Source organism: Mustela erminea, chromosome 7 (assembly GCF_009829155.1).
Source record: "Mustela erminea isolate mMusErm1 chromosome 7, mMusErm1.Pri, whole genome shotgun sequence".
Classification (NCBI taxonomy): domain Eukaryota; kingdom Metazoa; phylum Chordata; class Mammalia; order Carnivora; family Mustelidae; genus Mustela; species Mustela erminea.
This window is the reverse complement of record NC_045620.1, coordinates 115,527,369-115,541,587: the sequence shown is the minus strand read 5'-3', so window position 1 is coordinate 115,541,587 and position 14,219 is coordinate 115,527,369. Positions and strand designations below refer to the sequence as shown.

Genomic DNA, 14,219 nt, shown 5'->3' with positions numbered 1-14,219 from the left:
CTCACACCACCAGACTACACCTTTCTCCTCAACATTCTTCCTTTGGCTCCAGTGTCACTGCCCTGGCCTGGTTTTCCTTTTTCTCTTCTGGCATTTTCTTTTCAATTTCTTTCATTGTTGGTTCTTATTCTGCTTGTCCCTTGTAACTAAACTATCTTCCTTGTGTTCTGGTCTTATACCTTTTTTTTTTTTTTTTTTTTTTTTTTATAACTCAGTCCTTGAACAAATTTACCTGGTCCTTGAAGAAATTTACCTGGTAACATTGCTTTAGTTATTACCTGTTTATGGAGAGTTCCCAGGTCTCCCTAGTCATTGTTTTTGAAAATTTTAATTCCAGTTCAGTTATATTAGTTTTGGGTGTACAATATAGTGATTCAGCAGTTCTGTGCATTGCTCGTTCATCACAGTAAGTGTGCTCTTCATCCCCTTCACCTAGCTCCCCTCCCCTCTGGTAACCAACAGTTCTCCATAGTTCATAGTCTGTTTCTTGATTTGTCTCTTTCTTTCTTTTTTTTTCCTAAAGATTTTATTCATTTATTTGACAGACAGAGATCACAGGTAGACAGAGAGGCAGGCAGAGAGAGAGGGGGAAGCAGGCTCCCTGCTGAGCAGAGAGCCGGATGCGGGGCTCGATCCTAGGACCCTGGGATTATGACCTGAACCGGAGGCAGAGGCTTTAACCCACTGAGCCACCCAGGCGCTTTTTTCTTAACGTTTGTTCAGTTTTGCTATTTAAATTCTACATGTGAGTGAAAGTATATGGTATTTGTCTTAGTCTCTGGCTGGCTTATTTCACTTAGCATTATACTCTCTAGCTTTATCCATGTCATTGCAAATGGCAAGATTTCGTTCCTTTTCATGGCTGAGTAATATTCCATTTTGCAAATGTGTACACACACATATACATACGCACACATATATATACCACATCTTTACCCATTTATCTATTGATGGACACTTAGGTTGCCTCCATAATTTGGGTATTTTTTTTAAAAAAGAAAGTAAAAATAGAACTATTCTATGATCTAGTAATCACACAATAGGTATTTGCCCAAAGTATACAAAAATACTAAATCAAACAGATGCAAATATTCTGAAAATGTCTATGCTACGTAGAGTTATCTACATGTTTAATACAATTCCTATCAAAATACAATCAACTTTTTTCAAAGAAATGGAACAAATAATCCTAAAATTTATATGGACACCAGAAAAGACCCTGAATAGCCAGAGGAATGTTGAAAAAGAAAAGCAAAGTTTACAGCATCACAATTCCAGACTTCAGGCTCTCTGACAAAGCTGTATCATCAAGACAGTATGGTACTGGCACAAAAACAGAAATATAGATCAATGGAACAGAATAGAGAGCCCAGAAATAGACTCTCAACTTTATAGTTAACTAATCTTTGACAGAGCAGGAAATAATGTCCAATGGAAGAATGACAGTCTCTTCAACAAATGGTGCTGGGAAAATTGGACAACCACATGCAGAAAAATGAAACTGGACCATTTCCTTACACCACACACAAAAATAGACTCCAAATGGATGAAAGACCTCAATGTGAGACAAGAATCCATCAAAATCCTTGAGGAGAACACAGGCAGCAACCTCTTTGACCTCAGCTGCAGCAACTTCTTAGAAACATTGCCGAAGGCAAGAGAAGCAAGGGCAAAAATGGGATTTCATCAAGATCAATATCTTTTGCACAGCAAAGGAAATAGTCAACAAAACCAAAAGACAACTGACAGAAGCGGAGAAGATACTTGCAAATGACATATCAGATAAAGGGCTAGTATCTAAAATCTATAAAGAACTTATCAAACACGGGCACCTGGGTGGCTCAGTGGGTTAAGCTTCTACCTTTGGCTCAGGTTATGATCTCAGGGTCCTGGAATCAAGGCCTACAATCAGGCTCTCTGCTCAGCCAGGAGCCTGCTTCCCTCTCTCTCTGTCTTCCTCTCTGCCTACTTGTGATCTCAGTCTCTGTCAAATAAACAAAAATATTAAAAAAAAAAAAGAACTTATCAAACTCAACACCCAAAGAACGAATAATCCAATCAAGAAATGGGCAGAGGACATGAACAGTCATTTCTGCAAAGAAGACATCCAGATGGCCAAAGACACATGATAAAGTGCTCAACATCACTCAGCATCAGGGAAATACAAATCAAAAACCACAAAGATACCACCTCACACCAGTCAGAATGGCCAAAATTAACCAGTCAGGAAACAGCAGGTGTTGGTGAAGATGCAGAGAAAGGGGAACATACCTACACTGTTGGTGGAATGCAAGCTGGTGCAGCCACTCTGGAAAACAGTATGGAGGTTCCTCAAAAAGGTGAAAATAGAGCTGCTCTATGACTCAGCAATCACACTACTGGATATTTACCCTAAAGATACAATTGTAGTGATCCGAAGGGGCACATGCACCCGAATGTTTATAGCAGCAATGTCCACAATAGCCAAACTATGGAAAGAACCTAGATGTCTACCAACAGATGAATGGATAAAGAAGATCTGGTATATATTTACAATGGAATACTATGCAGCCATCAAAAGAAACGAAGTCTTGCCATTTGCAACGACATGGAACTAGAGGGTATTATGCTAAGTGAAATAAGTCAATCAGAGAAAGGCAATCATATGATCTCTCTGATATGAGGAATTTGAGAGGCAGGATGGGAGTTTTTGGGGGAAGAGAGAGAAAAATGAAACAAGATGGGACTGGGGAGGGAGATAAACCATAAGAGATTCTTAATCTTAGGAATCAAACTGAAGGCTGCCAGGGGTAGGGAGGGAGGGATAGAGTGGCTGGGTTATGGACATTGGGGAGGGTATGTGCGTGCTATGAATTGTGTAAAACTGATGATTCACAGACCTGTACCCCTGAAGCAAATAATACATCATGTGTTTTTTTTTAAAAAAAAAAAGACCTGAAGAAAACAATGAAAAAAGCAAAACATAACAATAAAAAAAGGGATGTATGCAACCCAGGTTTATTGCAGCATTATTTACAACAGCCTTCTGTGATTCCTGACAATTTTTCAAGTCTCTGGCCTCTCCCCTAAAAATATTTAATTGGTTTCCAAATACTGTGATTTCTGCCTCTAAGTCTTTCTCTGGTGACTCTCCCTTTTCATCCCATTCCCAGCTTGATCTCTATTGTTTCTGTCCCATAATACTGTAATAGTCACGTAACTAAACACATTGCTTACCATCTAAACATGTTCTTTCCTGGCATAAATACTGGAACAGTCTTCCTAAAGTACAGTTTTTGTTTTTTAAGATTTTATTTATTTATTTATTTATTTAGGGGTGTTGGAGGGGCAGGGGGAGAAGGAGAAAGAAAGTCCCAAGAAGACTCTGTGCTGAGCTCAGAGCCTGACATGGGGCTTGATCCCATGACTGCAAGATCATGACCTAAGCCGAAACCAAGAGTTGGACGCTTAACCAGCTGAGCCACCCAGGCACCCCAGGCACAATTCCAATTGTAATCTCCCTGTTCAGAAGCCTTGGAAACTGCCCATATAACAAAGTCTGAATTCAGTTTACATGGAATTTAAATTGTACCATAATCCCAGTTAACTTTGCTAATCTCATATCTTCTCCCATGTAACTCCTCTGTATTTATGCACACAGACCTTCCTGATAATTTAAGCATTCCCATTTCTTCTGCCGGAAGTAATCTCTCCCTTCTCTGTTTTTGAATTGTAGTATTACAGCCCTAAAATGTTCATTCAATTTGTGTTTTTTTTTCTTGAGGACAGGGACTAGATTTTTCCCCTTTATTTATTTATTTTTTAACCTCTTCCATAGCGCCCAGAATAATCCTTTGCCTGTGGTAGGCAGAAATGTTGAAGAATTATTCACAACTGAGGTGATTCAGGAAGAAACTTATTTTCTATTAAAATTTTTGTCACATTAGTCAATGGAAATACTTAAGTAAATACTGGTAGTTTTCCATGTAGGATATAATAAATTCCATCCTTGTTGTTGATTTGTTGTTAAAAAATAAAGTTGGGGGTGCCTGGGTGGCTCAGTGGGTTAAGCCGTTGCCTTCGGCTCAGGTCATGATCTCAGGGTCCTGGGATCGAGTCCCACATCGTGCTCTCTGCTCGGCAGAGAGCCTGCTTCCGCCTCTCTCTCTCTCTGCCTGCCTCTCTGCCTACTTGTGATCTTTCTCTGTCAAATAAATAAATTCTTAAAAAAAAAATAATAAATAAAGTTGGGGTGCCTGGGTGGCTCAGTGGGTTAAAGCCTCTGCTTTCAGCTCAGGTCATGGTCTCAGGGTCCTGGGATCGAGCCCCTCACTGGGCTCTCTGCTCAGCAGGGAGCCTGCATCCCTTCCTCTCTCTCTCCCTGCCTGCCTCTCTGCCTACTTGTGATCTCTGCCTGTCAAATAAATAAATAAAATCTAAAAAAAAAATAAATAAATAAATAAAAGTTGAAGCACAGCATTTGGGTTTTTTTTGTTTATTTTCTTCATTGATATTTTGTTTCTTCCCCCAAGGCGGGGAAAATCATATTTACTTCATACTCTTATAGTTAAATATTAGTTTTTTATAGAGAATTTAAAATTTCTTTCTTTGGCTAGGTGTGTAGTACATGGATTGGAAGTGGAGTTGTCAGTGATCTCAATGACCTCCGTCGAGTGCACAATCTACTTGTCTCTTCTCTGGACAAAGTGCAGGCTGGAAAAGGATCTTCGAGCCAGCTGTACCGAGAGAGCGCCACAACCATGGAAAAACTGGCTGTTCTCAAAGCGTGGGCAGAGGTAACCACAGCCTATTGTTTTTGTTGTTGTTGTTGTTGTTGTTGTTTATTAACATAAAGTGTATTATTTGCCCCAGGGTACAGGTCTGTGAATCATCAGACAGCCTATTGTTTTTGAACAATTTCTCCATCCATGAGAAAATGTTCCCCTAGTTCTGTAGGTGAAAAATTTTTGATTTTTTGCTCTTTAAAGTGACCTTTGGTATAAAATGCTTTTTGGAAATCTGTTATTTGCTCCATCTCACTGAAATATGTATATTTATGTCTCAAAGAACTCTTTTCAACCCTTTGAAAGTTATGTTTGTTTATTTTTTTAAAAAAAGATTTTATTTATTTGTTTGTCAGATAAAGAGAGCAAGCACATGAGGAGGACAACAGCAGGCAGAGGGGGTGTGGGCTCCCCGCTGAGGAAGGAGCCCGGTGCAGGACTCTATTCCAGAACCCTCCTGCAATCATGATCTGAGCTGAAGCAGACGCTTAACTGACTGAGACAACCAGGTGTCCCAAAAGTCTTTTTTAATCAGTTTTTTCAAAATTTCTATATTGAGAAAGGGCTCCCCTAACTAGTTATGTGGAAATTAGGCAGCACAAGGTTTGATGATCATATCGGTTGTCAGTCATCTAGCTCTTTGCTGACTTGCATTAATATGCTTGACTCACCTACCAGGAAGACTGGTGTAGTTTAGTATAAAAAGCATTAAATGCTGATTCAGAGGCCGTAAACAAGTTCTCTGTCTATAATTTACCATCTTCTTGACTTTGGGCAAATGGTTTGATCTCTCAGAGCCTCGGGTTTTTGGGTTTTGGGGGTTTTTTTTTATTATAATGTGGAAATAATATCATCATCTTTTTTTTTATTTTTAAATATTATTTATTATTTGACAGAGAGAGAGAGAGATCACAAGTAGGCAGAGAGGGAGGCAGAGAGAGGGGGGAAGCAGGCTCCCTGCTGAGCAGAGAGCCTGATGCGGGGCTTGATCCCAGGACCCTGAGATCATGACCTGAGCTGGAGGCAGAGGCTTAACCCACTGAGCCACCCAGATGCCCCCAAATAATATCTTCTTATAAGGCAATATTTATCAAAGGACATTGTAGCTGGCACTGAATGGAAGATAGATTATTGCTTTCAAAAAATAGATCAGGGCGCCTGGGTGGCTCAGTTGGTTAAGGAACTGCCTTCAGCTTGGGTTATGATCCTGGAGTCCCAGGATCAAGTCCTGCATTGGGCTCCCAGCTCCACGGGGAGTCTGCTTCTCCTCTGACCTTCTCCCTCTCATGCTGTCTTCCACTGTTTCTCTCTCTCAAATAGATAAATACAAATCTTTAAAAAATGAAATAAATAAGATAAAATATTAGATCAGAGTCTCACATAACTAAATTAATTATGCACATTTTTGTTGACACCTTTTTCTTTTTTAGGGTAGTTTGTACTATAATTTAAAGATGTGCACCTCATGCCTCAGCCTTGAAAGCCATCTCATAATTCTTTTACCTGTTTATCTGCCTTTCCTTCATCATGCTCTTCAGATGCCCAGCATATTCTAGATTTCTCTCCTGAAGACCTCTCTTTGCTTATACTCTTTCACTCAGAAAGCTGAGGATCTCCATTTTCCATCTCCTCAGATTTTTACTTTGAAATCTTTAGATTTACATGAGTTGGGAACTGTGCTTTCACCTGTTAGTTAATGTTAGTTAAATATGAGTGTGAAGGGGAGACTTTCTAGCTCAGTGCTATCAGTCATGCCCACTTCTGTATCTTCAGCCTCGCCCTCTATGTGCTAACTCTTCTTGCTTGTCTTCCTCCCCACCTAAGTGTGTCCTCCTCACTGCTTTCCCTCTCTCCTCTCATGTCTCAGTTCACGATGGAGTTTCAGTATCTTCACTACCTCAACTCTTGGTCACCTGCTTCTCAGTCCCCCACAATGTGGGGTCATTCTCACTGATGCAGGCTGGTTCGGCCTGAGGACCCAGAGGGGGTCCTGTAGGACCAGCCAACAGAGTCCTTGGGTTCGAGCAGGATCAAAGTCAAATGCAAGCCAGAAGGAAATGAGAGCAGAGCTTATTGAAGATGTAGAGACAGCAGATACAGACAGAGCATCTGGCAGACTTGAAAAGGAAAGGAGAGTGAATCTCGTCTTTGCTTGGGGCCTGGGATTTTTATTGAGGATGGTGGTCTGGTGTATGTGCCCTCTCAGGCATCCAGGAACTAGTCAGACAAGGAGTGCTCAGGTGTCCTGCGTAAGTCGCTTATGCGCTGGAACTATGGGTCTTGGTGTCAAGGTGTCTGGAGTCAGTGGTCTTGGAAAACTTACGTGATGGCCCCACCTGGTCATTCCTTAGGTGTTGTCTCTTGTGCTGAAAGACTCCGAAGAAGTCATTAAGTGCTTGACCTTTACAAGGAGGATATACAGCATGCTTAAGGGTGGGGTGTAGATCTCAGCAAGAAGAGAAGCAGGAAAAGGACCCAAAAAAGCAGTTTTTCATGAGGTCCCTTTGGTTTCCCTGTGTCATCACCACGCCATTGGAATCATTCTCACTAAAGTTACAAATGAGAGAATTATCTGTGTCACTGTGCACTCATCAGTCCGTGTTCCTTGGCCTCTCTGCAGCATTTGATATTGTCTCCTCTAGAAGCTCTTTGTTTTCCTTGACTTTCGTGACACTCCCCTCTTGCATCTCCTCTTTCCTTTTCATTGTTCCTTCTCAACATCGCTTGCTGGCCTCTCTTTGCCTGCCCGCTCTTTCAGTGTTGGTATTTTTCTTGTCCCTTTCCCATCTCTTCGTACTTTATGGGCAACTTTATCCATACCCATAACCTATTGCTTTAACTTGTATATTAAAGATTGTAATTCTGCTTTTCCACCCAGATCAAATTCCAATCCCATATTTTTAGATGTTTACTAGACATCTCCCCTTGGATGACCCATAAGTACCACACACCCAACAAGTCTTAAAAGAATACTGTGCTTTCTCTTACTTCTTTTATCTTCTTTATCCCAACTACTGGTTCTACCTTCTATCTTCAGGCCAGAGCCTAGTATCAATATTAACTGCTTCTTCTTCAGTCCCCTTTGTATTATATCTAGTAGGTATCTAATTCCTATGTATTTGACTTTGTTAATACTATTTTTGAAGATAATATAATTTTGTTCTGATAATATAAATACCAATTCACTGCACATATTCAAAATATAGAGAAGAGGTATTATTTAAAAAAAATCTATAATCTTATCCCTTCTGTAATCTTCTTATCATCCAGAGATAACTATTAATATTTTGGTGTATATCACTATGCATATGTGCACATGTAAGTCTTTATATGCCTTAAACTGTGTGTATCTACCTATATCTTTTTTAAAAAATGGAATTTTATTCAACATAGTGACTATTTTTTAAATTTAGCAATGGATTACATACACCTTTTGCATATCTATAAAAAAAATACTTCCTCTCTTCTGCCCCTGCCTTTCGTTTGAGTCCTCATCATCTGTTACCTGGTCTGTGCAGTTGCATCCTAATTTTCTTCTACTGTTAGTCTTCCCTGCCTCCACTGGCAGCTATTCCTGTACAGATTCTCAGCATAATCATTCTAAAATGCAAATTTTGGGCAAAGAATATGAATTGACGATTCACAGAGAGGAAACAAAGCTACACATAAACATATGGGGAGGATGAAGAAATATAGAAACATTTCCCAGCTAAATTAACATCATTTTTAGAATGATAGTAAAATTTTTCTAAAGAGTGAGGTATATCAAAACACTTACTTAATCCAGTTAATCCTAAGGAATATTAAGGATATACACAAAGCCCCTGCTGTGGTGGTGTTTATTACAATGTTTATTTTTCTCAGAAAAAATGGAAATAACTTAAATGTATGTCTTGATCCTAAGAGATGATGGAATTAAGTGACTAACGAATTTGGTTAAAAGTTATTCACGGGGGCGGTGGGGGGGCGGCGGCGCCTGGGTGGCTCAGTGGGTTAAAGCCTCTGCCTTCGGCTCAGGTCATGATCTCAGGGTCCGGGGATTGGGTCCTGCATCGGGCTCCCTGCTGGGCGGGGAGCCTGCTTCCCCCCGTATCTCTCTGCCTATCTCTCTGCCTACTTATCTTTTTCTGTCAAATAAATAAATAAAAATCTTAAAAAAAAAAAAAGTTATTCACAGGGGTGCCTCTGTGGTACAGTTGGCTGGGCATCCAACTCTTGGTTTCAACTCAGGTTGTGATCTCAGGGTCATGAGATTGAGCCCAGGGCTCCACACTCAGCGGGGAGTCTGCTTGGGATTCTCTCTCCTTCTCGCTCTGCCCTTCACTTCTGCATGCCCTCTTTCTCTCTCTGTCTCTCTCTCTCTCTCAAATAAATAAATCTTTAAACAAATTTTTAATTAAAAAAATAAAAGCTATTTACAACACAGTATTATTTAAAAGACTATGTATATACAACATGTTTAGAATGCTCATGGTATTTTCTTCAAGTTATTTACACTTCTGATTTTTCTATTTTTCTTGTGTAGTGTCTAATAAGAAAGATAAGCCAAACATTGCTTAAAAAGAAGTCTAAAAAATATATTCTCCTGTATTGCTAGTAGCAATATAAATTATAGAACCCTTCTAGAAAGGTTTTGGCAGTGTCTATTCAGAGCCATAAAAATATCTGTAGTCCCTGATGCAATAATTCCCTTCCTGGGACTTTATCCTAGGGAAAAATATCTAAAATACAGGAAGGAAATGTTTACAAAAAGCTTTACTTGGAACATTATAATGTGAAGAATTATACACCTTTTGTCTTTGAAAATTATATCTTGTTCAGATTCCCAAGGCTGAATCAAGAAACAGACGTAAATATGAAATTTCAATGTAGGGAGATTGTTAGATGTATTATGGCTTATCCCCTACAGCCATTAAGAGTAATGATTATGAAGATGGACATTCCATAGGTAGATAAAATTAAATACAAAATTCTTTGTACAACAGAATAATAATTTACAAAGATAAAATATAGTAACCTGGAAATTGGGGTAATTTTAAAAACTCATTTTCAAAACTTTTTGTGGTATCATTTTAAAATAAAATTAAAAGTTTAGGAAAAATACATAATATTTGATCTGTAAATTCTGCAGTTACCTCTTCCCTTCCCCATTGCCTGTAGAGTAAAACCTTCACCTACTTCTCCCTCATATTCTGTGCTCAGTCTATGCTAGCTGCCAAAGCCTAAATATAGGTACAAAAACAAAAATCAAAAATAACTGCAACAAAGAAAAATGTTTAAAGTTATGTTTTAGTAAGTTGCATTTATACATCTTTTTGGTCTACTAAGTGGAGAGAAAGGATACAGATAATATATATGTGACTAGTAAATTATATGCGTGGTTCAACTCTATTATAAAGGCCAGATTGCTAAGTGTCACTTAAGAGGCTAGAAGGATATTTATGGAAATCCTTTCTCTGGCCCTTCTCCCATCCCCCTCCAGCCTTTTTCTTTGAATGTGCTGTCTGATTGTGTCTAATAAGTCTGTGAAAGTAGAGGCAGTAAACAGGAAGTTATACCCTAGGACAAAAAAAGAAAAAAACACACATAAAAGGGGGCTTTGTAAAGTATAACAAGAGAAGCCAGAAACATCTCAGTGAACTCTACTAAAGGAATGTTTTGTGAGAGGAATAGTCAGCAGTCAGATCAATAAAAAAAGATTGTCTCCAAAGCAGGTGGAATTATTCTTTGGAGGTTGTCAGGAAACCATGAAGTTATAGACTTTCCAGGGTCTAAACTCAATTACTTTCAAAAATTCAGTTGTATAGCAACTTAGATTAAGTCATTTCTTAACACTATGCCTTATTATTTTCTCCTCCTGAATATCTTACTAGGTGTATGTGGTTGCTATGAATATTAAGAAGGAAGCAGAGTCAAAGCCAAAAAGAGCAATGAAAAGTACTGATGATGATGATGATGATTATGGTGCCATAGATGAACTACCACCAGATAGTTTAATAACACTTGTGCAGCCCGAACTGCCAACACTCAGTCGCCTGTGGTTGGCAGCGTTAAAAGACTATGCACTTTTGACTCTGCCGGCTGAGTTTGCTAGTCAGCTCCCCCCTGATGGTAAGTACTACATTCAGAGTTTTGCCTTTATGGACTTTAGAGTAGTAATTAAACAAAATGTAGTTGGTGGAAGCTAGCAACAATAATAATTAATAATATTATAGTGTAACTTACCCACCTTGAATTTATAAAGAGAGTAAAACCCCTTAAATTTAATTAATTATTAATAATGTAGTAATCTAGTTTAAGATGTGGCGATGACATTTTAAATTTCTGTAGATTTAAACGTGGCACTCTGTCCCTGAGAGCATGTTGTCCCTGATTCAAATGCAGCATTAAGCTCATTTGTTAACCCAAGCAAAAAGTTCTCACTGTCACAGTAATAACTGTATGAGCTAGAGTACTCTAAATAACCAGGCGTAACAAGTCATTATGCGTAACTCTGATGAAGTTGATTGCTGGGCTGGTCAATGTATGCAGGGATGGATGGGGGAGTCCTCAGTTTGGTAGTGAAAACAGGAGTTAAGGAAGAAAGGCAGAGGAAGGAGAAAGAAGAGACAGAGTTCCCTGGCTGGGGCAGGAAGAGAAGGTGACCAGGGTTTTGGGGAGTCTCTGGCAACAGTGAAGAGGAAGCCTGTGACCACCGGGTAGAGAAAGGTGGAGGATCCCCAGCGGCATCTGCAGTTGCGGAGAAAAAGCTGGAAACCCTAGCACTAGTGAGGAAGGCACAGAGGCCCTCCAGTTCTGCAGCTGCAGGAAAGACTCACTTTTGGTGGCTTTGTAATAAAGAGAATCTCTTTGGCCAGATTGCTCTTTAGTACGTGTTATGGTCTGAATTTTGTGTCCCTATTGTGATTAGCGTCAGAAGCAGGGCCTTTGGGAAGCGCTTAGGTCAGGAGGTGAAGCCCTCTGCAATGGGATTCGTACCCTTAGAGGAAAGACCCCACCCACACTGGCCACTAGCCCCTTCCACCAAGTAAAAATACAGCTATGAGTCAGAGACATGGCCCTTACCTGAGCATGGAGGCAGCCTGATCTCAGGCTTCCACCCCCTCCAGCACTGTGAGAAATAAATGTCTGCTGTTTGATAAGCCACCCAGTCAGTGGTATTTTGTTATAGCAGCCCAAATGGACTAAGAGTAAGTAATGAGGATTTTTAAGTTAGTCGTTGATGAATAGTTGACCACTTGCAATAAAAGTAATGGCTTCGATTGGCCTTGTTTTACAGGTGGAGCATTTTATACTCCTGAGACCATTGATACAGCTAGACTTCACTACCGGAATTCGTGGGCCCCGATTCTTCACGCGGTGGCACTTTGGTTAAATAGCACAGGATTTACATGTTCAGAGTCTACAGAAGCAGCAGCAATACCTGGCTTACAGAAACGTGCTACACCTGTCAATTTAAACCAGGCATCGGGAGCAATGCCTGGTTCTAAATCTTTGCCAGAAATTAACAAAGACAGAATGCATCTGATTTTAGGTAGGTGTGAACATTGATATATTTCAAGATATGTCACTTCTGAAATTCATTTCTGTAGGGAAGAAAAAATTTCCTTCTATCCTTTTAGGTTGTATGGCTGGCCTAAGAATTAAATTGACATAAGACAGATTAACAGGAGAAAAGCATACAGATTTAGTATTTTTCAATCTAAAGTAGCCAGGGTGCCTGGGTGGCTCAGTGGGTTAAGCCGCTGCCTTTGGCTCAGGTCGTGATCTCAGGGTCCTGGGATCGAGTCCCGCATCGGGCTCTCTGTTCAGCAGGGAGCCTGCTTCCCTCTCTCTCTCTGCCTGCTTCTCTGTCTACTTGTGATTTCTGTCAAATAAATAAATAAAATCTTAAAAAAAAAAAAAAGTGCTTCAATCTAAAGTAGCCATTAGGCCCCAAAACTTATATGCCATTTGACGCAAAGAACAATAAATTGTGGGGATGTGACCAGACAAAAGGGGTTTGGGCCGGGGGCAATAAATTGTGGGACAAAGATTAGGAAATATATGGGGGAAACTAATTTTAGTAGGTTTGTTTGTACAAGTCTATTTCAACATTGACTCCCAGTCTTCTCTTCCTGATAAGGAGAGGGCACATTTCTCATGAGAAATTTTGACTTGTTTTTAGGTGGAAAGGGGTCAGAGAACCCTTACTTCATCGCTGTTCATCAAGTACCTTCAGCTGAAAGTAATCAATATGTCAAAGAGGCATATTTTGGTGTGGCATGTTCTGAACTCCTTCAGATCTTCCATTTTAATGCTATAGAAAAGTTTTATATACCACAGTCCAGAGAAGGGATAAAAAGGAGAGGATTTTTTAAGCACATGTTCTAAATTGTTAACTGAATTTTTAATAGAAAAAGTTAATTATTAAAAACTATTCTAAAAATTTTAGCTGCTGTGTTCACTCACAGAGCAATAGTGAATAATTTTTAAGAAAAAAACTACATTTTTCTTTTTTCAATGGCAGATTTTCTTTTTACTTGACACTTAACAAATTGTCTATGAGGAAATAATAAAATGCAAAGTTAAAACAAATTTGAATAAATCTCAATTTATAATTGCTTTATAGATGCTCTTTTAATAATATATTATAGATTCTAATGAGGCTCTTAAGCAGTTTTATATTTTGGGGAGGGAAGAAGAACACAGTTGGTAAGGAGAAATTATAGAACTTGTCAGTAGATCTCATACATGAAAATATGAAAGACTTATAAAATAATGACCTTACCCTTATGCAAATTAAGAATAATTGTTATCCATGATATCCATTTTGTCTCTGTAGCTTGCCACTAAAAAATCCTTGTAGACATGAAAATTGTTTGACAACCATTTAATGAGAAGTAATTTTATAATTTACATAAGTTTATTTTTAATGTATTTTTTTTTAATTCCTAAAAATAAAAAATTGAGTATCTTCTTAATCAACTCCATGACCTTGGAACTGCCTCTCTCCCCCAACCTTCAACTTGATTATTAACCTAATGGCAAAGCTACAGTCTGTGTTATAAAGTTTGGCAGCTGCGTTTGGTAAGCATTTGACTCTATTTTAAGGTAGCATTAAATAGGTGTTAAAGTAATCTGTAAAAGAATAGAGGAAGAATAGAGAAAAAAATCTGATGTCAGAGCAACAAAGTGTTTTATAGTGACGTGTGTTTTTATTATGTACGTCGCAGGTGTGAGCATACAGTTCCTTTGTTCCCCCAGACCTGAGGAGCCCATTGAACATGTCACAGCATGTCTACAGGCCTTACACACCTTGCTCGATTCTCCTTATGCCCGAATCCATATTGCAGAAGATCAGGTACAGTATATTTCTATAACAGATAATAAATTATACGCTTTGTTTTCATCCTGTTTGTCTTAAGATAATTTTCTCCTGTATGAAATAAATATATGATAAGTATTTAGGATTTT

General features: G+C 39.0%; 1 protein-coding gene across 5 annotated transcripts in view; it reads left to right on the top strand.

Annotated features, from left to right (window-relative positions):
* HEATR5B (HEAT repeat containing 5B) overlaps window positions 1-14,219 on the top strand; it is a 105,453-nt gene that overhangs the window by 72,056 nt on the left and 19,178 nt on the right. For all 5 annotated transcript variants that reach the window (XM_032353021.1, XM_032353018.1, XM_032353019.1 and 2 more), the window contains 4 exons: window positions 4,596-4,775; window positions 10,637-10,874; window positions 12,043-12,297; window positions 13,979-14,106. In XM_032353021.1, coding sequence (XP_032208912.1) covers window positions 4,596-4,775; window positions 10,637-10,874; window positions 12,043-12,297; window positions 13,979-14,106 — 801 coding nt within the window. The remainder of the gene's footprint in view (window positions 1-4,595; window positions 4,776-10,636; window positions 10,875-12,042; window positions 12,298-13,978; window positions 14,107-14,219) is intronic.